Source organism: Sorex araneus, chromosome 6 (assembly GCF_027595985.1).
Source record: "Sorex araneus isolate mSorAra2 chromosome 6, mSorAra2.pri, whole genome shotgun sequence".
In the NCBI taxonomy this organism is placed as follows: domain Eukaryota; kingdom Metazoa; phylum Chordata; class Mammalia; order Eulipotyphla; family Soricidae; genus Sorex; species Sorex araneus.
This window is the reverse complement of record NC_073307.1, coordinates 112,324,696-112,348,105: the sequence shown is the minus strand read 5'-3', so window position 1 is coordinate 112,348,105 and position 23,410 is coordinate 112,324,696. Positions and strand designations below refer to the sequence as shown.

The window sequence follows — 23,410 nt, the reverse complement described above, 5'->3', positions numbered from 1 at the left end:
AGACTCAAATAGCATGTCTCTAAATTGCTGTGATGTTGAGACATGTGGGTGAAAATGAAACCGCCTGATCAAGCCATTCAGTGAGAAGGAAAAAAACAAGAGATCATCTGCCGATCATGACAGACCTCACCCTGTGTTCTTGTGTTTGAAGATGTTTGTGCACACATCACAGACAAATGAACTAAGGAATATGTACAGGGTCCAGAATAGGGCTTGGTGCTAGAGCATGACTTGTGTGTGCCAATTCCCCATCACTGCAAAATACACACGCGCGCATGCACACACACACACACACACACACACACACACACACACATTTAATCATAAGCGACCTCACCTCAGACCATTCCCCCACCTGATCTCTTAGAACACCAGGGTGGGGTGGTGGTTCCGCCCCAGCCCTGGTGAAACCACCAACCATTCTTGGTAATGGACCCAGATCTGGATCCCCATATATATCCACCCCAGGACACTGCCAGAGACAGTAGACCCAGGGACTCAGTCTTCCTATGGAAGTGGCTATTAGCTTAGTATCATCATCATCATAATAGTAACTTCGTTTTGGTTTGGGGGCCACACCTGGTGGTGCTCAGGCAGCACCCCCAGTTTGGTATTTGGGGAATCATGCAGTGCTAGGGATTAAAACTCCTACCTGCAAAGCACACAGTCTGCTGAGCTCTCTCTGGCCCTATTACCGTCTAGTATTATATTACTGCTGCTTATATGCAGCACTGGTGGGGTTTTGTTCTTTGTAATGTGTTTCAGTCTCACTGGTGTGAGATGATGTCTCATTGTTTTGACTTGTGGCAAATACTTTTCAGTTGTCTTTTTTGGAGGGCCATATCTGGCAGCACTCAGGGATTACTCCTTGCTCTTTACTCAGGGATCATCAGTCCTGGCAGCACTCAGGGGACCATATGTGGTGCTGGGGACTAAACCTGGGTTAATCACATGCAAGGCTGTACCTTACCTGCTGTACCATCTCTCTGGCCTTTTGGGATTTTTGTTTTTGGGCCACACTCAGCTCAACAGACTCAAGAATTTAGTGCTCAGCGCTCCTGGATCTGTGCTCAGGGACCACTCCTGGGAGGCTTGGGGGACTACATAGGGCTCCAAGGATTGAATCTGGGTTAACTACATGCAAAGCAAGCACCCTACCCACTGTACTGTCTCTCTGGGCCCTCGTTTAGGATTTTTAACTAAATCACCTCAACTTCTATGTGACACCTTGGGGAAGGAAAAGAGGGGAGAGAACTGGATTCTAGTTTGACCCTCACCTTTACCTGCTATAGAAACTTCTCAATCTTAGGCTGTAACCTTTGCCACGGGGATTTGAGTGGATAACTACTTGGTCTGCCTTTCAGCTCAGAAATCCTGTGAGGTACACTGGGAATTTCCCTGCTCTAACACTCTCCCTGAATCTCCATGTGGCAGGTCCTGTGTGTCATCTCCTAGCTTCTGTCCTTCAGGAAACCTTGCTCTCACTGCTTCCTCCAACCACGAGTGATTTGACCTCACCCCCTAGGCTCATACAACCTGTGCATATACCCCTTTTATCAAACCAAATATCTTCATTGAATTTTTGAGGAAAGATTTGTAACATCTAATATTTAATATTTGAAGAGATTATAAATTATAGTGCTACATAAAAATATTACTCTTAAATTAAGCCACTAAAATTATTAAAATTAAAATCACGTATTTTACATTAAGCTTCATTAATCTTTTGTAATTTTTTGCTTTTTGGGTCACACCCGGCGATGCACAGGGGTTACTCCAGGCTCTGTTCTCAGGAATTACTCCTGCTGGTGATCAGGGGACCATATGGGATGCTGGGGATCTAACCTGGGTCTGCCACATGCAAGGTAAACACCCAACCCACTGTACTATTGCTCCAGCCCCCTATTAATCTTTTAAAAATATTCCACAAACTTAAAAGAATTTGTGGGGGAGGGTTTGATTTTAGACCACAATCAGTAGAGATCAGGGCTTAGGTGCTCAGGGGACCATATGACAGTAGGGTTTAAGTTTGGGGTCCTACACTACAGTCCAAAAATTACAAAAAAAATTTTTTTTCTTGGTTTGGTACAGGGGGTTGTACCCAGGGATGTGTGAGTATTTGTATATATATGTGTGTGTGTATTTATACTAATTTAATAATTATAGTCAGTTTAATAGTGATGTATATGACTATTAAATTTTGAATAACTTCTAGCTTAACTCGAGTTCTTATAGATATCTGCAGTTTATTGATGCTAATTGCTAAATATTTATACACAAGTATCAAGTTAAAAAAAAAAAGACACCCATAAAAGTTGGTAAAAGAATTTTATTATGTGGCTTAGGTAGATCTTCGCACTCTACTAAGAGAAAAGGATTTTCCCACATCTTCTTCAACCTAACAAATGATGTATTTGTGATTTTATCTACACGGCTGCAGTGTTTACACTACTGAAAAAAAACTTCCATTTGTACTTTGGTGCAAGTATACAGTAGATAACTTTTCCTCCAGAAAATAAAAATATCCTCAATCTAAACTTAAAATAAAATAGTCATAACATCAAGTTTCTTGCACCACTTGGTAAAAGATTGCAATAAAAGTCAAAACAGTCTGCTGCTTTACATACAAAGAGAGCAAACTCCCACAGTTTCAGTCAAATCTTTGTAGGAATGATTTAGCATCTGGGTTTATTTCACTGCAATTTTCACATATGATTGGTGGAATTATACCATAATGAAGAATAGTCATATTCTTCACTTGCAGGAGAGACTCAAATATTGGACTCTAGCTCAGGAAATGTCTCTGAGGGCTTGGTAATATATAAAGATAGAAAAAAAAAACATTACCTTAGGAAAAATTTCACAATTGTTTGACTAAACATCTGATACATTTTTAAATCACAGCTTTCATATATTAAAAAAGTTGCCTCCAGAGATGAGGCTTAATTTATCAACTAAAACCTAGTCACTATCATCTGACCCATGTTCTGAGCCCCGATCCGAGGCCTCATTGTTGGATCCCTCTGGTTCTGACTCATTGCCAGAGCCTCGGCCGGAACCCTCATTATCAGAGCCTCTCTCTGAATCGTGATCTGACTCGGCACTGGGAGAAGCGGGGCGAGAGTCGATCTCAGAGCCTCCGGAGCGGCTTCTCCCCGACTGCACAGACTCATTATCAGACTGTTCAGAACCCGAGGGCCTCCTCTTTCTGGGTGGCTGGTCACTGTCTGAATCCTCATCTGACCGAGCTCTTCGGACCCTCCGGGGACTGCCTGCCTCACTACCAGACTTGTTCTGGTTCCCATCAGAATCACTCTCCGAAGAGTCTTGTCTCTTCCGCCGCTCATGGTCATGGTCACCCTCGTCTGAGTCGCTGTTGCTGTTGCTGTTTCGAGGATGTCTGGCAAAGACAGGCACTGGTTAGACCATGGGACTGTGGCCCACTGGGCTCTGGCAAGCAGAGAATGTGCTTTCCCCAAATAAGGGCATTTCGTCAAGGACTCAGGTTGGGGGATGAAAAGGAACCTGGGGACAACATGGTGAATCAGGGAAGTTGGCTTTGGTGGTGGGACTGGAATTTGAACAGTGTTTGCTTGACACTCTACTATGAACAATTTTGTAAATAATTATGTCACCTTTATAACAACAAGAGGGCATTTAGGTACCGAACCTGAAACTTCTATGTTTTTAACATGAGGCTATTCCCAACGGAAAATTAACACACAAATTTAAATAAGGGGAAGGGACATTTTATGTTGTATTTCTTGACCCATATCATGTTTACATAGGTGATAATTACTTACTTCATGGCTGGTTATTAATTTTTTTCATAAATGCGATCTATTTCACATACACAAAGAATTAAAATAAAATAAAAAAAAAAACAAGAGAAATACATCCCCCACTTTAGCTATATGACAGAATATCCACAGTGAAGGAATACTCATTCCTTTTTTTTCTCTCATTCCTTATGTATAAGATACCCCTACCAGAAGGAAGCACTTCCCTATTCCATACACAAAATGATGAAAATAGATGCATCTTTATAACAAATTTAAGAAGCAAACATGAAACTTAAAGCAGCTGGGGGGAATAGGGTGTCTGGGGATATTGATGGAGGGAATTTGGCACAGATGGTGGGTGTTAGAACATTGCATGCCTGAAACACAATTATGAATAACTTTGTACATCGAGGTGGTGTCTTAATTTAAAACAAATAAACGAAAGGGGTTTCATCTGGTTCAGGTGGAAAGAATTACCGTCTCTGGGCTGAGCAGGACACTTCCCTGTCCTATCGGATACCTGAGCACAAAGTTGTCACTTCTGTCCCAAGATCCCTCACAAGATCTACTAAGACGGCAGAGCTAACGGGGTTTTGCAGCTTCTCTACTTTTGTTCCAAGCTCCCCTGACTTATCACTAAATGGCTGAAGGGAAGGGGACTTGCACTGATGACTGAAATGGTGGTGGCACCCATGGAATCTTGGTCTCATGGAGGATCTGGAGGAAAGGCAGCAGGGGGTAGGAGGACCTCGTGCTGGTTGTCACACCCCCAGAGCTTTGAAGAGTGGGGTCTACTTCTCTGACTTGAAGAATACTGAGTCCTACAGGGTCAGCTAAGGAAGCGTGAGGGAAGAGAAATGTATCACTCTCTTCTCTTCTTGAACAAAGACTCTTTCAGATGAACTGTGAAAGAAGATCTGGACCCCTGCCTATAACTCAGCCACTTCGAGAATATGAAGAGTAACTAAGAAGATGATACTGTATTCTGGGATCTAACTCACCAAGGCCAGGGGGAACCCTGGGATGCAACTCACTCCTTGCTCTGGCCAAATTAGCAAACAGTTCTCAACAGTCAGGACAAAGTTGAAGTCACCAAGCAGCTCAAATCAACTTGCCCTTGACCTCAGGTATCGGTTTGGCAGGCCAGTTTCTCATATTAGACCTTTCTTTTCTTTCTTTTTATAACTTATTAATTAAATTGAATCACTGTGGATTAGTTATTCATAATTGTTTCAGGTGCATCATGTTTTAACACTAATCCCATCACCTGTGTTCACTTCCCTCCACTAATGTTCTCAGTTTCTCTCCTGCCCCCAGCCTACATTTTTGGCACGTTTTCTTTTTTTACCTTTCCCTCCTTTTAGGCACACTATGGTTTTACAACACTGTTACTTATAGGGTATCCTGCATGTCACTTTAACCTCATTTCAGCACCTAGTCCTGGTCCAGTGATTACTTCCCTCTACCACTGTCATAGTGGTCCCTTTCCTGATCAATCCGATCTCCTGCTCCAGACTTCTTTCTAAGGACAAGTTCTCCTGCTCTTCGTTTCTACTGTCTTTGGGCATTAGTTATTTCCCTACTATCACTTTCTGTCTATACATCTGAACAGTGCTCAATCTTTGGAAATCACTGTTCAACACTCTGATCACAAATACCCTAATCAACAGATAAGAGTAACTCTGTGGTCAAAGACCAAACAGTGACTTAGGATAAAGCAATCCAAATTTGTGAAGTCAGTGTCTCCAGAGAAAAAAGAGTAACTCTGTGGTCAAGGACCAAACAGTGACTTAGGATAAAGCAATCCAAATTTGTGAAGTCAGTGTCTCCAGAGAAAAAGAGAACTGGTTATAAATATAGATTTCTATCCCGAGAAGTCAGCACCTTCACACCCCTCCATGTGCTAACCTCTCTCACCTCTGCCTCACTTCTAATCAAGCAGAGTTGTTCTTCTAAAGCTCAATTCAAACAGCCTTTCCTTTGCCAAAAGAAAAGTTTCTTTTTTTTTTTTCCTTTTTGGATCACACCCAGCGATGCACAAGGGTTACTCCTGGCTCTGCACTCAGGAATTACCCCTGGCAGTGCTCAGGGGACCATATGGAATGCTGGGTATCGAACCCGGGTCGGCCGTGTGCAAGGCAAATGCCTTACCCGCTGTGCTATTGCTCCAGCCCTAAGAAAAGTTTCTTATAATTCACCCCCAATATCCTAAGTCCAGAGTAGGAGAGTGAAAAATCTGAAATATTAGTGCAATTTTTCCAAATACAATGTGATTTTTCTGAGGGAGGTTCCCCCCCCCCCGAGGGAGGTTTATCTATTTATTCTCCACTGCCCAAACATAACCATTTCTTCTTCTTCTTTTTGGGTCACACCCAGCGATGCTCAGGGGGTCACTTCTGGCTCTGCACTCAGGAATTACCCCTGGCCATGCTCAGGGGACCATATGGGATGCTGGGAATCAAACCCAGGTCAGCCGAGTGCAAGGCAAAAACACACTACCCGCTGTGCTATCACTCCAGCTCCACATAAACATTTTTTTTTTTTTTTGCTTTTTGGGTCACACCCAGCGATGCTCAGGGGTTACTCCTGGCTCTGCACTCAGGAATTACTTCTGGCGGTGCTTGGGGGACCATATGGGATGCCGGGGATCGAACCCGGGTCGGCCGCGTGCAAGGCAAACGCCCTACCCGCTGTGCTATCGCTCCGGCCCCTAAACATTTCTTGAGGATAGGGTCTGTGTATTTTCTTTCTGCACTCCTGGCACTCTGTATGCACACTGTCCAAAAGTCTACTGAATGAATGAAATGATGGCCATTAGAAGACCTTGGTGAAGAAGAATTTGACAGTCCTATCTAGCAGTCCAAATAGTGGTTGGCACCTTCGGTTTGAGGGACAAATTTAGGAAAAGTAAAACTGAAGGCTGGGGAGATAGGCCAATGGGCTGAGCACATGCTTTACATGCAGGAGGCCCAGGTTCTATCCCCAGCTCTACAACGTCACACAAGCACAGAGCTAGGGTGTCAGCCAAAAACAAAACAAAAGAGAAAGAACAAGTGTTGTTCCATCCGATAGGCCATAAAGCTAGAATGTTGAACAGGAGAGGGCAGGAGAAGGTCCAGCCAAGAGAGGAAATAATCAAGACTCTATCTACATGCCAGGATGAGGATGACAGAATTCTCAGTCAATCACAACAGTGCAGCAAACTGATGTCTTTCATTTAGGAGAGTGTCATTCAGGAAATTTTAGATCATAAACAAGAAGACAAGTGGCTTTAAGATTGTCCTCTTAGAGGAACAAATGTCACAGATTAGAAAAAGATGTTTGCTGAGGTTTCTTCTATGCCTTCTATGAAGTGGGAGAAAAGATAAATTAGTAGAGTGACTACTCTCAACTTTTGACTTTCTCCCAATTTTAAAAAGCCTAGTTTTCCCTTTTTTAAAAAAAAAAAAGAAAGAAAAAAAGTTAAATTTTCCCCCTAGCAGACAGTCTACTTTTTAAATTTTCCCAACCCCCCCAAAAAAAACCTGCCAAATTACATCATAAAAAATTTACCAAAGGAAAAATGCCTACCCTTCATCAGCAATTTTCAGTTTATCTTCATCCGATGAATCATCACTTGATGATATTATGGCTTTGGATTTTATTTTTCCTTTCATTGAAGGAGGCAGACGTTCTGGCTTGGGCTAAAAAGAATATAAAACATAATAAACAGAGTTGTAAATCTGTTATATTAGGACATCTTGTTAAATTTGGTTTCTGTTACATTAGCATAATCAAATGGTAGCTGATAAACTTCAAAAACAAGTTTATGCTTGAAAATACTGCAGGAAGAAAAGTATTCTGATTAGTTACATTTTTTTTTTTCTTTTGGTCACACCTGGCTCAAAACTGGTTCTCAGGGCTTACTCTTGGTTCTGTGCTCAGGATCACTTCTGGTGGTGCTAGGGGGTAGGGTGAGGGGATCAGTGTGTGTGGGGGGGAAGACGACCATATGGGATGCTGGGGATTGAACCAGGATTAGGAGAGCGAACCTAAGTTGGCCATGTGCAAGACAAATATCTTAGGAGATGTCTATCACTCAGACCCATGAGCTGCAATCTTTTATACCTCCTGGGAGACAGAAAAGATAAAGTATTAAAATCTCACAAGGGGTGGAGCTGGAGTGATAGCACAGCAGGTAGGGCATTTGCCTTGCATGCGGCCGACCCGGGTTTGAAGGTTTGAATCCCAGCATCCCATATGGTCCCCTGAGCACTGCCAGGAATAATTCCTGAGTGCAGAGCCAGGAGAGGAGAAACTCCTGAGCATCACCAGGTATGACCCAAAAAGCCTGTGACCCAAAATAAAAAGCTCACAAGGGTTGGAGAGATAGCTCAGAGGGTCAGAGTGCATGTTTCCCATTCTGGAGGTCTGAGCTTGATCCTAGCCCTGCTTGATTCCCCGTGTACTGCTGGGAGCACTTCCTGAGCAAGGAGCTGAGAGTAGATTCTGAGCACCACTGGGTGTGGCCCAAATACAAAGATGAAACAAAAACAAAAACTCAGCCCAGAGGGAGGGTTAGTTAACAGGCTAGAACATGTTTTGTGTGCCAAAACCTAGCTTTTATACTAGGCATGGTCTCCTCCTTCCCCAGACCTTTGAGCACTGCCAGGTGTGGCCTACAACCAAAACTAAACCAAACATTTACAGCACGTAGCTGGTGTACTTCAATGGCTTAGAGCACCTGCACGGCAAATTTAAGGTCACACATGCCCCAGCACCAAGGCCGCTACATGCACTGAGCACAATTCTGGCAGCTTTGCTGCTTGTGAGCCCAGGTCACTCGAACAATTCCTAGCCACACTGAAGCCAGCTGTGCTGTGAGCAACAATACTTATGGGATGTGACTTTTGGCGAGTACCTCAACTATAAGATGTGTGAGCATCACAGGCAGAAAGTACAACCTCTGGTGTACACTATAAGCAGAACGTGTGGGAGTATAATTAAAGTCTGTGATCCTAGCAAGCACTACAACTACAGAAGTGTGACCCTTGGTGAGAATCCTGGCTAGTGTATGAGCCCCGTTCACTGAAACAACAAAGAGAAGTGAGGGAAAGGGGAAAAATAAATTCAAGCGTACAGCCTTTTTCTTCTCTGATCTCGGAGGACGGCGCTTTTTCGTTTTTGGGCCATTTTCTGTTTCATCATCATCAGATCCTTCTTCTCCTTTTGTAGGTCTAAAACAGTGAACACGGAGAGTTTGCCAATATTCACTCATGTCTATAAAGTCTAAGATGACTTTGCCACTAAAATACTCATTTGGAATATCCTTTCTGAGTTAATATTGTCGTCAATCACACTGTACTCAAAGGGAGGGACACACTAACCCACACATGGCGCAGGGGTTAGCAAAAAATGTACGCTGTGTCTACTAATTAATCTACAACTAGCCCTTGCCTCAGATTTTAACTGTAGAAAAATAAATCTAATCTAGAAACATTTTATCTGAGCTGAGTCTGCAAACTGTTACTGAAAGCTATGGTAGTAGTGATGTTTTTCCAACACTGTAACATAATCCACCTCTTCTACCTATAGGTCTACATGATTGATAAAAATTTATTTTAGATAATAGCAGAAAAAAAAGTTGAGTCCTTTTATAATATAAGGTAAGTTTGAATCTTGTACTTGTTGGAGGGAAGAGGACATGAGGTAAGACCCTGGGTCCAGACCCCAAAATCTTTGTCCTTTCTTTTTTCATTCCAGCTTTCTGCCACTGCCCTCAACACAGCTTCAACAGTCTGTGTTGGATCCCAAGCAAAGTCAACTAAAACTTGGAAAGAACAGGTATCAGTGAGATGGCCAGTTGGAGGTCCCTGTACCAGGAGGTGCCATGGAAGGGACCTTCTGGTGCTAGCCGAACAAGTACCACTGATGTTACAGCAGATGACAGTGGGAGGACAAATTCTCACCTTTTTTTTTTTTTTTAAACATGTCAGATGGTTAATGTGTGGACAGAGTAACAAGATTTCAGGGAGGCACAAATCACACAGATGTCTGAACACCCAATCAAGCTTATGAACTGGGAAAGTATCTGAAATCCTCATCTTCTGCCTACAGCAGAACCCAGCACTGTCCCCACTTCACAAAGAGGAAACTGGGGCAGGGATCTTCTTCTTAAGCTGTTAACAGCCAATGAAGGTATGCAACAGTTTTCCTCTAAGTTCTAAATTGTACTACTTTCCAATAAATATTGCATAAATATTCTAATATTAAAGATATAAGGCAATGATAAATAATGCATAGCTCACAGAGGGAAAACTGTGGAGATTTGTGAAAATTCCAAGTACTCAGGAGACTTTATAATGGGGCTCATCTTGGGATAAAAGTAGGAAGTAGGGGAACAAAAGGTCTCTGTATGAAAAGATCAAGTGATCACAGGGTATTCTAACACACTGAAAGTGATTCAGAGGTGAATGGTCTTTTGACACTTTTATAAGGCTATTGAAAACATACTGATGACAATACCTTCTCCTCTTTTTCTTCTTTCTCTCACCACCCTCCTCTTCTTCACCTTCTGGTTCACTACCACTACCCTTTCTTCTCTTCTTCTTTTTGGATATAGGCATGTCATCATCAGTGTCATCATTGACAAATTCATCAAACTCTCCTCCCTTCTTGGAACGCTGAAATCCAAAGAACATTAGAATCAGTTCTTTCTTGGGAGGCAGAGTGCGTCTGGAATGCTAAGGTATAGAAAGAGGACTATCAAGCATTTAACAGATGAAGCATCTCACCAACTCACAAAGAAGAGGTGATTGAGAGGCCCATGTTTTAAAGATTTAATCATCAATTACTTAAAAGATTGGTATAAGGCTAGATATATTTAGCTAAGTTTGGAACCCTATCTCTTAGCAAAGGAGGAAATCATAGCTAAGAACTAAAATACGAAGTGAATTTCCTGTTTTCATTTCTGAAAACAGACAAGGACCGGCATCATTAGTATCAGCAGGAACCATCTTTCTGTTCGTGTGTGGTGCTGGGGATCAAACCCAGGGCCTTACACTCAAGAGGCATGTGCATTGCCATGAGCCATCCCCAGCCCAGGAATAGTATCTTACCCGCCCACCACCACCTCTTTTCTTTTCTTTTGTTGCTTCAGTCTCTCCAGTAAACATAAGAATATTTTTGGTTTTCTCCACATACTGAGCCCGCTGTTCCAAAAGTTTCTTTTGCTCTTCCTTTTCTCTGAGACGTTTTTCTTCCTAAGAAATAAGGGTAGAAGAAAACCTTATCAAAATAAATCTGTGGTGAAAAAAAATTCCTGGGTATCACTAGATGGATTTATTTGTTTTAGAGCCACATCGATCCTTTGCTTTGAAAAACAAACCATGACGCCAAAGAAATAGTACAATGGGTAGGGTACTTGCCTGGCATGTGGCCAACCTGGTTCAAACTCTGCTACTATATCTAATGCACTAAGTAAGTAATGCCAGGAGTGATTCTGAGCCAGAAGTAAGCCCTGAGCACGTCTTACTGTGCTTCCCTGGCCCCCCAAAAAAAACCAAAATAAGCAAAAAAAAAAAAACCAACCTCAAAAACTCAAACAAAACATGCAAAGTATATGCATGCAAACAAAATATATCCTTTAACTCTAGTATAACTGAAAACAACAAATACCTGCTCTTTAAGAAGTTTCTGCCTTAGTAGTTCTTTCTCCTGCTCTTGTTTGGCTCGAAGCTCTCTTTCTTCTTCATCCTGTTTGCGTGCCCTGGCCACGTGGTATTGGGCCTGGCTCAATAAGTCAGAGCACTGCCTAAAATTTCCAGATTCAAAAAAACGTGAATGCACCTAGCATATCTTTTATTGAAAAACAAAATAAAACAAACAAACAAATAACTCAGAGCATCAGTTTTCTTATATAAACTACTACTTAATAACTATGGGGAATCTTAACAAAATTAACTCATTTTCTCATAAAACAATATTGTCAGCTATGTTGTTAAGTTTTTAAATGATAAAAGCCCCTCTTAGCCCCAATACAACTAAAAAGATTCCCAACTTTATCTTCACAAATAATTCAAGAGCCAGGAATTAAATCTTGATTTAGGAATCTATCTTGAAGTCAGTCCAACAGAGAGAAAAGGATTTTCCCACAAAACTAAAAATCAGTTTTGCTACATTCCTAGAAAGGACCCTTAGGAAATATCACTGGGACAGGTAGGAGAGTCCCAGAGAAGGATGGGAATGACTGACATGTGGAAGGCCAGAGCCCATTCACTACTATGCCTGCCACGCCCCCAGCCTGAAATGCAATGCTGCTGCCCAAAGTCACCTTCCATAAATAGTAACAGTAGTACCTGGCTTCAGTAGCAGCAAGGGCCAAATCGAACCTCATTTTATCTCCCACTTTACTCAAGTAACTGAAGTATCTATGTGGAATGAGAAAACAAAACAAAACACTTAGAAAGAGAGTAATAAGACATGTTCCTTAGATTTTTATTTTGTTCTACAAAATGCCTGGGAAAGGATTACATATTAATTATAACATTTTTCTTTATTCTATTAAATTTTTTAAAATTAATTTTTTAAGCGAATCACCATGAAATACACAGCTACAAGGTTGTTCATGATTAGGTTTCAGGTGGGGAGGGTGGTAGGAGGGAAACTGGGGAAACTGGTGGTGGGAAATGTACACTGGTTAAGGGTATTGGAACACTGTATGACTGAAATCCAATTATATAAGATATTTAAAATGTAAAGGATGATCATTTCATTAAGAAACATGAATGCCTCTCAAACTTTCATAAAAATAATATCAGTGAATAGAAAAATATGTTATAAATATAAAATATAATAAACACATAAATATTGACCATACTTAATATTATCAGTAAATTCACAAACCAAAAAAAATCAATTTCAACAATTATTATTTATTAAATATTAAATCAACAAATTTGTCAGCCTGGCATTTAGGAGATTTAGGCTTCAAAATAACTTAAATGTCCCAGGTAAGGTTAAAATGCCAAAGAATTCAAGTAAGGTTAGATAAAATCTATAGGTGTCAGGTTTTAATTTGACCTCAATGAATTCATAATATAGTGAGCACAACAATGTAAATTAATATACTCCCAGAGATATAAAAAGTAAAACTACCATAAGTGGAATAGGAACATCTCCAAAGTGTAAAATGCTGGGTCATCTTGGTCTAGCTTACTATGCTAGCCAGTCAGGAGGTGGGGTCAAGCTATGGGACCAAATTCTGGTAGGATCTTAGCTATGATTTGGTGACACCTGGTGGTAGCTCTCTGAGTTTAAAAATTGCTAGAATGGCCGGCCTTCCCTTTTTGGGATAATCTCATTTTCAGCACCTTTGAGAGAAGAGGTTCAAAAAAAACAAAACCAAAAATTGTTTCTACAAAACCACTACCTATGTGCAAGTTCCAGTTCTTTCACAGCATTCAGTACTTCCTTCAGATTACTCTTTTCATCTTTCAGGACAGAGGTAGCTAATCTTTGCAGGACCAATGCCACATTAAACATAAGAACTGTATCATTGGGTGCCACGTGTCGAGCCTATAAAAATTTTAAAAAAACAACACATTTTTCATGTGATCTGATATGAAAATAATTTTAGTCAAACTGTTAGGTATTTGAGCAGAAATAAGATAGAATTTTAAAAAATACAGTGCAACACAGAATAAGAATAACAAATTTTCCTTTTTACCTTTAGCAAAGTCTGTTTGCATTCCTGTAGCTTGCCACATTTGAAGAGGGCTCGGGCCAAATAGAGCACAACTTCAGTGTTTTGATGCTTATAGAACTTTCTGAGGCAGTTTTCATACTATAAATAAAAATAAAATTAGTAACAAGAAATAAATGATGGTCTTTTTGAAACAAATTTCAGTGATTCTAAAGCTACATGAAAAGTTATTTTTATCTTTTGGATGGTTAATTGCAAAGAGTAATTTCAGGATGACTATTGACATTCACCTGGATATATTTTCATAAAAATCTGATCAACAGGGTGCCAGAGCGATAGTATAGAAGGTAGGGTATTTGCCTTACAAGTGGCCAACCTGGATTGATCCCTGGCACCCCATATGGATCCCCGAGCACAGCCAGGAATAATTCCTGAATGCAGAGCCAAGAATAACTCCTGAGCATCACCAGATGTGACCCAAAATGCACACCCCCACCCCCTGGAAAAAAATAAAAACAAAAACCCTGAGAGAGAAAAAAATGAATTTTCTATCTGGAATATGGAACAACACTGAAAAGACTGGAAACAACTTAGAAAACTTATTCTTTGCTTTTTTGTTTTTTGAGCCACACCTGGCACATATGTTGGCATACTTTTCAAACTGGATCCTCACAGAACTTTTTAAATTTTGGGGCCACAAGAGGCAGTACTTAGGTTACTAAAGCTGTATTTCCTGCTTTCAGTATCAGTTATGGAATGTGGGTCTCCTGCAGGCAAAGAAAGCACTGCACTTTGAGCTAGCTCCCCAGACCCTCTTCACTCAATTTTATACTAAGGTACAATTATCTCCAATTATAGAAAAGGAAATTGGCCCAGAGAAGATGTCTTTTGCCCAAGGCAAATCAGAGGTGGAAGCAGGACTCACATTTCTATCTGGATATCAAAAACTGGATTTAAGATTATATAGCTATAGGCTTCTGAATAGACAGTACTATAAGAGCATACAAATCCACAAAAGGGCCAGATTGGTTAAGAAAACATCTGCTCAACAAAGAACATGTTATAAAAATATTTTGAAACCTAGGACATTACCATTTGCACGGCACTAATATATTGTTTTTGCTCCACATAGATGTGTGCTAGGTTCAACCACACATCACTGATGTCCGCTGTTGCTTCTCTCACTTGGGCAAATACATCACGAGCTTCACGGAAATATCCTTTGTGAGCCAAAACAGCTCCTAAAGTCATATACATAAAAAAAAAGGTTTACATTAAAGAAATTTCTAATTTTAGAGTCATAAAACAACTAAAAGTCCAGACTCAAAACAACTACTTTCACTGTAGTCAGAGAAAATACAATTAGCAAACATTACTTTCAAGGCATTTATATCACAAGTCGTTATGGACACCCCACTCTTACCTATGCCATTAGCAGCATACAGATTCTTTGCGTCATTTCTGAGTACTTGTTTGTAGATGGCCAGAGCACGATCTTGATGACGCTTTTCCTATAAAAAGATACAAAATATTTTTAAAATTTCAAAAAAAGAATCAAGGAACTATTATTTTGTTGTTGTTTGTATGTTTTGGAGTTTATGCCAATGGTGCTCAGGGCTTACTCCTAGCTCTGTGTTCACGGATCACTCCTGATGGGCTCCGGGATGACTATGTGCAAGGCAAATCTTTACCAACTGCACTATCACTCTGGCCTTTGGTTTTTGTTTTAAGAGACAAAAATGAATCACCTTTTCCCGATCTCGGGTGGGCTGATGCAAAGTCTGGAGCCAGACATTGCCAAGGGCCAGCATAGAGTAAGTGTCACTTTGTGTAGATGGTTGTTTTAAAATTCTCTCAAATTTCTTTTGACCAGGACCCCATTCTTGTTTAGCCAAATGAAGATTACCAATCAATGACCAAGCATCTGGATGGTCCTGAAACAAAAATAAAAGAAACAAAATCTGTAATTCAGATTCAGAAACATCAATCATCTTTCTATAATAGCTGACAAGGTTTCGTTTTTACTTTCCTGGTGTTTGGGTGTTTGTTCTGGGATCAGATCCTAACCTCCCACATGCAAATCAGCCGCTCAGCTCTTTAAACTATCTCCCTGGCTCCCACTAGAGGGTTTGACAAGTTACACTGACAACAGTGTTTTCCAAAATGAGCTGAGATGGATCAGTGAGTTATAAAATCAGTTTAGTGAGATTTTATAGGGCCAGGGGAGATAGCTCAGTAGGCTGGAGCACGTGCCTGGCATGCAGAAGCCCTGGATTTGGTTCCTGGAACTACAAGGGCCTCTGAACACAATTTCCAAGGTTGCACTTGTGGCCCTCTCTAACACTGCGGATTTCAAGCAATACTGGGATGAGAATCACCAATAGTGGTCCCAAAGCCCCCTGACCACTGCTTGGGAGACAAATTTAACAACTCCAGCTACGCCCCAGCCACACACACACACACACACACACACACACAAATCAGTTGTTATCATCATAAAAAATGCAAGACAATGGAATACAGTAAAAAAAATCAATGGGGCAATGGAGTTATAGAGCAAATAAGGATCTGGAAAACTTTCATTTGTTTGCATGCACAATTGTATGTACTAGGCTATAATATGAAATACAGTGCTCGCTCGCTCTCCCTCCCTGTCTCTCTCCTCTCTCCCTCCTATTCCTCCCTCCCTCCCTCCCTCCCTCCCTCTCTGTCTCTCTCTCTCTACCTGCCCCTTTCTCCCTCTCTCCCCTTTTGTCTTGTCTGGAGGGGAACGATCAGACTTAGCCAGCTGTTCTAAGTCGGACAGAGACCTCCATGTTTCTGTAGGACCACTGCAATTTGTAGGCAAAAGATATCTTTTCATTTGCCCACGATTGAATACTGCAGGTTCCATGAAATACAGCTCTTTGCTTTTTTGCTAAAAAGGGGTGTTCTTGGCAATGCTTAGATAGGCACCTTGCCAGGGTCACAAAAGAGGTTGGGGTAAAAACCAGAGGTATAAGGGGCTACCAAGCTGTGCTCAGGGACACACAAGAACCAAACCCAGTGATGTTGGGGGCCATGAAGTATAGAAGATTAAAACCTCAGTGACTTGTACATACAAGATATGTGTGCTACCACTTTGGCATCTATAACAAGTAAATATACAGTATAGGGAGATGCCAAGATGTTACAATGATAGTCATTGAGTGACTGATTTAGTAAGGGGAAAGTGTGAAATAATTAAGTTTTTAATTCTTAAAATGAGTATTACCAACCTGATTAATCTGCAAAGCTTCCTTAAACCAATCTGAAGCTTCATAAAAGTTTCCTTTATCTCTAGCCATGGCTCCCAGGCGGAGATAGCCTGAAAATACACAAAGTCTTTAGTTTGCAACATTAGCAGAAGAAGGATCATAGTTTTCAAGTCAGACTTTGGAAACAACTCTTTGGTACAGTCATACAATAAATGTAAAATGAAAAATATTCATACAATAGGTGGCAAAGTCCTATGGAGGAAAGTCTCAAGGAAGTCTCTAGTGTCATTATAACTAATAATCTACAAGTGAAAGAGCAATTCTTTTACTATCACACTTCAACTGTTTGGAATCTCAGGTTTCTCTTTTACTCCATTTCTAGTGTTAGCACCCTGGTACCAGTTTTTATCTTAAGTGATTAAAAAAAAAATGTAATTTTATATTTCAATTTCACTTGTGTACTCAATGCCATTTTCTTTTTTCTTTTTCTTAATTAAAAAGCTGCTTGAGTTATGGCAAAACAGCAAAAGCATGGTATAGGAACTACTGATTAGAGAACGTGAAATGTGGAATATTTCAAGTGACTCTTCTACTTGAATAGGAAGTACCACACAAATATAAGTTGTTTTTTCTAGAAAATATCACTTTCCTCAAAGAAACCTATCAAAATCAATTCAAATTCTGCCTGGCACTCAACAAAAATCTTATTTTAAATCACATTAGCATATACACCTGTATGACTCATCAAGTTAATAGCTCCTGACCTAACCAGAGTAAAACATCACAGCTTTAGGTTTTTTGTTTTTGTGCCACAGCTGGCAGTGCTCAGGCTTGCTCCCTGGCTGTGCTTAGGGATTATTACTGGTTGGGCTTGAGAGACAATATGGGGTGCCAAGGACTGAACAATGGGTCAGTCGAATGCAAGGCAAGCATCCTACCCCTTATACTATCTTTCTGGCCTTGGCTTTAGATTCTTATATCAGAAGTATGGTATCACTGTATCACTGTCATCCCGTTGCTCATCGATTTGCTAGAGCGGGTGCCAGTAATGTCTCCATTGTGAGACTTGCTGCTACTGTTTTTGGCATATCGAATATGCCAAGGGTAGCTTGCCAGGCTCTGCCGTGCAGGCAAGATACTCTCGGTAGCATGCCGGGCTCTCTGAGATGGATGAAGGAATCATACCCAAGTTGGCCATGTGCAAGGCAAACACCCTACCCGCTGTGCTATCACTCAAGCCCCAGAAGTATGGTATGTAAATTTACTTTAATTAAAAACTTTTCACAATTTAGGGGCTGGAGTGGTAGCACAGAGGGTAGGGCATTTGCCTTGCAAGCGGCCAACCCGGGTTCGATTCCCAGCATCCCATATGGTCCCCCGAGCACCGCCAGGAGTAATTCCTGAGTGCAAAAGCCAGGAGTAACCCCTGAGCACAGCCAGGTATGACCCAAAAAGAAAAAAAAAAAAAACCCAAAAATTTTTCACAATTTATAACATCTATGATGCAAAAATGCAAGGTAGGCTATTTCCAATAACGAATATTTCAAGGAAAAATATTGCTTTTTCTCACAATTATAAATACTACAAAAATGTTTATGTGAAATCAAAGAAGGACCATCATAAAAGGAAATCTATTACCAAATCCATACACCAAGAAATTTCTAAGTCTAATATAGGCAGTCTAATATATGTCTACTGAAAGCATCCTAGTTTATGAAATATGATACAACTAGACTTTAGCTTTGGTTTTTGGGCCAAACCTGGTGATGCTCAGGGCATACTCCTAGCTCTGTGCTCAGGAATCACTTCTGGCAAGGCTCAGGGACCATATAGGGTGCTGGCGAATTGAACAAATCTGGGCCAGCCAGTATGCACGGCAAGTGTCATACTGCCGTACTATTTCTCTGGCGCATATACATGTATATGTACAAATACATGTATATGTGTGTGTGTGTGAATGTGTATATATAGATATATAAAAAGTTTCTAGCATAAATAAGTGAAAACACATTTTTTAAAAGGGTGAGGGTTATACCAAACCTGGCAGTGCTAGTGCTCATCAGTGTCTGGTTCTATGCTCAGGGAGTGTCTGGGGGAAAATACATAATGCCGGAGATTTTCAGGAGTTGGCTGCATGGAAGGGCAAGCACTTTAACCCCTGTACTATCTTGCTTTTTTTAGGCAACAAATTTGCCTTAAAAAAAAAAAAAAAGGTAATTTCAATTTTTAAAAACTAAGGTTTTTTTTTTTTCTCCAGGCAAAAAATGTTCTATCATTTTTGGACCACACTCAGTGGACCTCGGGGCTTCTTTGGGTGTGTGCTGGGTGTGGCTCCCCACAGTGCTTTGGGACCACTCAGTGCTGGGGATTGACCCAAGGGTTCCCACAGGCAGAGACTGTGCTCCAGTCCTTTGAGTCTACTCTCCAGCATCTCTAGGCTAAATGTTTACAGCTGTATGGCACCTATAAATAAAAGTTTAAAATTCTTACAGTCAACATAATTGGGATGTTCTCGTAAGATGTTTTTATATAGTTTTTCTGCCTCATGGAATTCACACATCGCTTCATAGAGCCTGGCTAAATTGTATGATGTTGTAACAGAAATGGCATTATAATAATGTTCATCATGCTCAGCTTCTGCCTTTGCCCGATCCAATGATGCCAAAAAATATTTCTATGAGGAAAGAAAATTACATTATTAAATGATTTAGTTGAATTATGTGCATGAGAAATCATCATCATTAATAGCACTGTAAACTAAATAATCTCAAAAAAAAAAGTTGATATAGCAAAGGCATGCAATCAAGTTAAAGATGAAAGATGGGACTATTACTAGTTTTCCTACCTTTGCCTCGCCAAGATTTCCAAGTCTAAAATGGAGAGCACCCACATTATTCAGAATCTCTGGGGGGACATCAGCCTGTACTTTCTCCTGTAGGATCCGTGTAGCTGTTCCATAGGCTGACAAGGCACCCTGAATTTTCATAGTAGACAGGACAGGAGTGAGTGAAACATGTGAGAAAGTCTACTCCAGGTTTACAGAACACACACTGGGGAGAGAACAATCACATTGCCAAAATACCTGTATATCCGTCTGTTCCAAGATCTGTGCCAATTCAATCCAAGCCTCAACATCATCAGGATATTGTTCTGTGACCTTTTTCAAATGTCCCTGGGATAAAATAGATTTAGAATCTAAAATATTACAATAAAGGGCTATCAAAGTTAAAAGTGGTGGCTCTTCTAACATGTTCCACACTCAAGCATAGTGGGATTTGAGCTTGTGAACCAGCATATACCTAGAGGTTGAAAACCACTAAACATGTTTAATAACAGAACTGTTGTTTCAACTGGAACAAGCTCAGCTATCAATATTGCTTCTAGCATGCCTCTACTAGCAATAACAGGAAGTGAGAAGAGTTCAGAGCTAGCTAACAGAAAATCACAAAGGCTTTTAAAAAATGTACCTTGGCTATATCTCGTTTTTCTTGATCTTCTGAAGCAGCATATAGAGAGCCAAGAATTTTCATAGTTTCATAATTATTAGGATAAGCTTTTAAAACTTTCTCAAAGCACTGTGATGCATTTTCTTTGTCACCTCGATAAATATACATTTGTCCCAAACCAAAAAATGGCAGCACAAAAGACGATGAGGCAAACTGGGTGGCTTGGTAGTAGTACTGGAAAGCTTGGTCATAATCTTCCTAAAAAAAGGAAAATAAAACTACCAATAATAGGCACAAAACCCTTTATCAGACTTAATAAACTATAAATAAAACAAAAGAACAAGGTATTCAGAGAAGTATACCATTACCTTACCTGAACGTGGAATGATCTGGCCAGCTGATAGCAACTTTCCGCTTGCATGGCCTCCACCTCTGTGTTATGGAATGCATGGAGGGCCAAATGTTGCACTTTACTATAATCCTGAACAACAAACATTCAAACATTGATTACCGGAACGCAAATGGGCTTAACAGTGTCAATCATAAGGCTATCTTTTATTAACGGAATCAACCATAATAACTTAGTTTTTCTAATTCCTACTGCTGGTAAATTCAAAAACATTGTAAATGTTTACGCAGCTTTTAACATATGCCTATCATATATATATTTCACTTAAACCCCACAACAATGTTTTAAGGTCGTAGCCCTATTTTGTGATGAGTAACCTAAGAGCAAGTTCATTAGTGATTGCAATGATAGCAACTGCAATTTAATGAGATCTAGCATGTTCTAAGCACTATTCTAGGTTAGACACTTCTAGTGGTTCTAATTAGAACAAAACTTGGGGCCACAGCAATAGTACAGTGGTAGGACGTTTGCCTTGCATGTTGCCAGCACTGGCAACCAATTATAGGGCCCCCTGAGCCCTGCCAAGTGTGACTCCTGAGCCAGGAATTAAGTCCTGAGCATCACTTGGGTGTGATCCCCAAAAAAACAAACTGCAAACAGTGAGCATCACAAGTAAAATGTACAAGCAACATGTGTCTGTTCTCTGATCATTCAACAACAAGGATTGAAGGGAAGGATGGAGGAAATAGATTAAAAAACTTTTTTTAGTTAATTATGTTAATTTATGGGGTCAGAGATAGTACAGCAGGTGCTTGCCTTGCATGCAGCTGGTCTGGGTTCAATCCCAGGCACCCCACAGGGTCCTCTCAGCCCTGCCAAGAGTGATCCCTGAGTGCAGAGCCATGAGTAAGTCCTGTGCAGGAAGGAGTAACCCCAACCACTAACCAAAAAAATTCTAATTGTTCATTGGAATAAGAGTAAAGGCAAAATGTTTAGTTTGTTTTGCTAAGAACACTAGTTCCCATTTTTAATTCATTTCTGATTCACAACACATCTTTTAGACAATTCCATTTTTGAAATTTAATATCACTGTATTGAAGACTAGATTCTATTTAAAAAATCTCATTCATGGGATTTTTTAACACAAAGGGCTGGAGTGCACATTTGCACATAGGAGCATGTATGGTTCCCTGAATACCTTGCCAAAAGAAACACCCAAGCACCCCCAGGTGTGGTTCCAAAAGCAAAACAAAATCCTCACTACTTATTATCTTCTTTAGCACAATCGAGATTTCTCCTTTTCAATCCACTCCCCCACCACTTCATCCCACCAATTTTTATCCTTAATCCACTCTGAATTCTCTTTCCATCAAAAGATGAACTTAATTTTATTTTTTTAATTTAATTTTCTGTTTGTTTTTGAGCCATACCTGGCAATGCTCAGGGATTATTTCTGGTTTTACACTGAGGAATTACTCCTGGCAGTGCTCAGGGGACCATAATGGGATGCTGGGGTCAGAACCCAGGTTGGCTGAATACAAGGCAAACACCCTAACCGTAGTACTATCACTCTGGCCCCAAAAACACCAAGTTTAATTTGAGCGCTTTTCTTGAGGTCTATACTAAGTGCTCTGGGAATCGTAATTGCTACCATACATAAACCCATTTTACCACTCAATTACTAAAGTGTCTGGATGTTAAGTAATACCTTTTCTGTCCAGTTAAATTACTATTTTGTAGGGAAGGCACTGTATTGTGGTGAGCAGTAAGCTTTTTTTTAAGCTATGGAAAGGGAAATCAAAGTATCATGAGGCTGCTGTAATGATAAACTGAGAAAATGTATGTGAACATATTCTGTAAACCTTAAAAACACACAAGAAGTGAAGGATTACCTCTAAGAATGAATGATATTACCATTATGTCTATGGCAAATTTCTTAGTACTCCCAGTTCAGAAGGAACATTTCCTGTATAGCAGGGAAACTTGTACACAGTCAAATATTTAGATTCAGGACTTTTCTCCCCTCCTTCCCTTCTTGCTTTCTTACAAAGATCAAACTAGCTTGTGTACTGTTCATTTATATAATGACATTTCATTTCCTTAAAATACATTTCCAATTTCTCACTAAATTGCAATAATGAAAGCTAACAATTTTAGCCTAAATATTAATCAACCAATCATTACAAAAAAACTTAAAAATTATGTTACTTAATTTAAAAGAGTATTTTGTGTTACTTAAATAGCCCATTACCCAGATTCCACTGCTTAACAAATGCCTACCATATGCTATGTTCTTATTAAACCAAGCTACTAAAAAGTATAAACAAAAGAGATAAAATCAAACTACTAAAACAATTTTATAGATCTATGCCTTTCTGTATCAACTACCTGATAATTCAGTACATGTTTTAAAAAAGTAAAACTTCTTAAAAGTTTTTAAACTTCCTCTTGGAAGTTTAGTTTAAGAGCTATCACTGTTTTTTGTTTCTGGGCCAGGCCTGGTGGTGCTCAAGGAAGTATGCAGTGCAGGGTTAAACCAAAGCAGGCCTCCATACAAGGTTAAGCGCGTTAGCCCCTGTACTATATCTCCAGCCGAGGGGTTTTGCAACTTGGTGAAAACCCTTCCTCTTTCACTTCAGATCACTTCCTCTTTCATTTTCTACCTCAGAGGAATGAAATATTGACATCTGCTTATGTATCTCTTTCTCCCAAGAAACTGAATTCCTTGAGTGCAGATATCGTGTCTTATTGATTTATATGTACCCAACCAGGCGTTGAGTAGCATTTAAAAGGCCAATGGACATGAGCTAATGAAAAAAATGTTCCTGCCCAAAGATAAAGAAGACAAACTAAAAAGAAACCCAACTTGACATTTTCAAATTTCTTCAAGGTTAAAAAGTATCAACTGCCGTACA

The 23,410-nt window shown here is 40.2% G+C and overlaps 1 protein-coding gene and 2 non-coding genes across 3 annotated transcripts in view; all 3 read right to left on the bottom strand.

Moving 5' to 3' along the window:
* Positions 1 to 2,221: 2,221 nt before the first annotated feature.
* CTR9 (CTR9 homolog, Paf1/RNA polymerase II complex component) overlaps positions 2,222 to 23,410 on the bottom strand; it is a 33,301-nt gene continuing 12,112 nt past the window's right edge. The window contains exons 8-25 of the mRNA XM_004613601.3: positions 20,520 to 20,627; positions 20,168 to 20,404; positions 19,783 to 19,872; positions 19,546 to 19,674; positions 19,191 to 19,374; positions 16,722 to 16,810; positions 15,213 to 15,398; positions 14,888 to 14,975; positions 14,557 to 14,705; positions 13,489 to 13,605; positions 13,192 to 13,337; positions 12,119 to 12,190; positions 11,439 to 11,574; positions 10,880 to 11,023; positions 10,287 to 10,444; positions 8,902 to 8,998; positions 7,353 to 7,465; positions 2,222 to 3,400 (exon numbers count right to left, since the gene is read on the bottom strand). Coding sequence (XP_004613658.1) covers positions 2,962 to 3,400; positions 7,353 to 7,465; positions 8,902 to 8,998; positions 10,287 to 10,444; positions 10,880 to 11,023; positions 11,439 to 11,574; positions 12,119 to 12,190; positions 13,192 to 13,337; positions 13,489 to 13,605; positions 14,557 to 14,705; positions 14,888 to 14,975; positions 15,213 to 15,398; positions 16,722 to 16,810; positions 19,191 to 19,374; positions 19,546 to 19,674; positions 19,783 to 19,872; positions 20,168 to 20,404; positions 20,520 to 20,627 — 2,682 coding nt within the window. The 3' untranslated portion in view covers positions 2,222 to 2,961. The remainder of the gene's footprint in view (positions 3,401 to 7,352; positions 7,466 to 8,901; positions 8,999 to 10,286; positions 10,445 to 10,879; positions 11,024 to 11,438; positions 11,575 to 12,118; positions 12,191 to 13,191; positions 13,338 to 13,488; positions 13,606 to 14,556; positions 14,706 to 14,887; positions 14,976 to 15,212; positions 15,399 to 16,721; positions 16,811 to 19,190; positions 19,375 to 19,545; positions 19,675 to 19,782; positions 19,873 to 20,167; positions 20,405 to 20,519; positions 20,628 to 23,410) is intronic.
* On the bottom strand, positions 9,752 to 9,852 carry LOC129406383 (small nucleolar RNA U13). The gene has a single exon (XR_008630979.1). It is a non-coding gene; the product is annotated as a small nucleolar RNA U13 (small nucleolar RNA).
* On the bottom strand, positions 16,220 to 16,358 carry LOC129406370 (small Cajal body-specific RNA 3). The gene has a single exon (XR_008630970.1). It is a non-coding gene; the product is annotated as a small Cajal body-specific RNA 3 (non-coding RNA).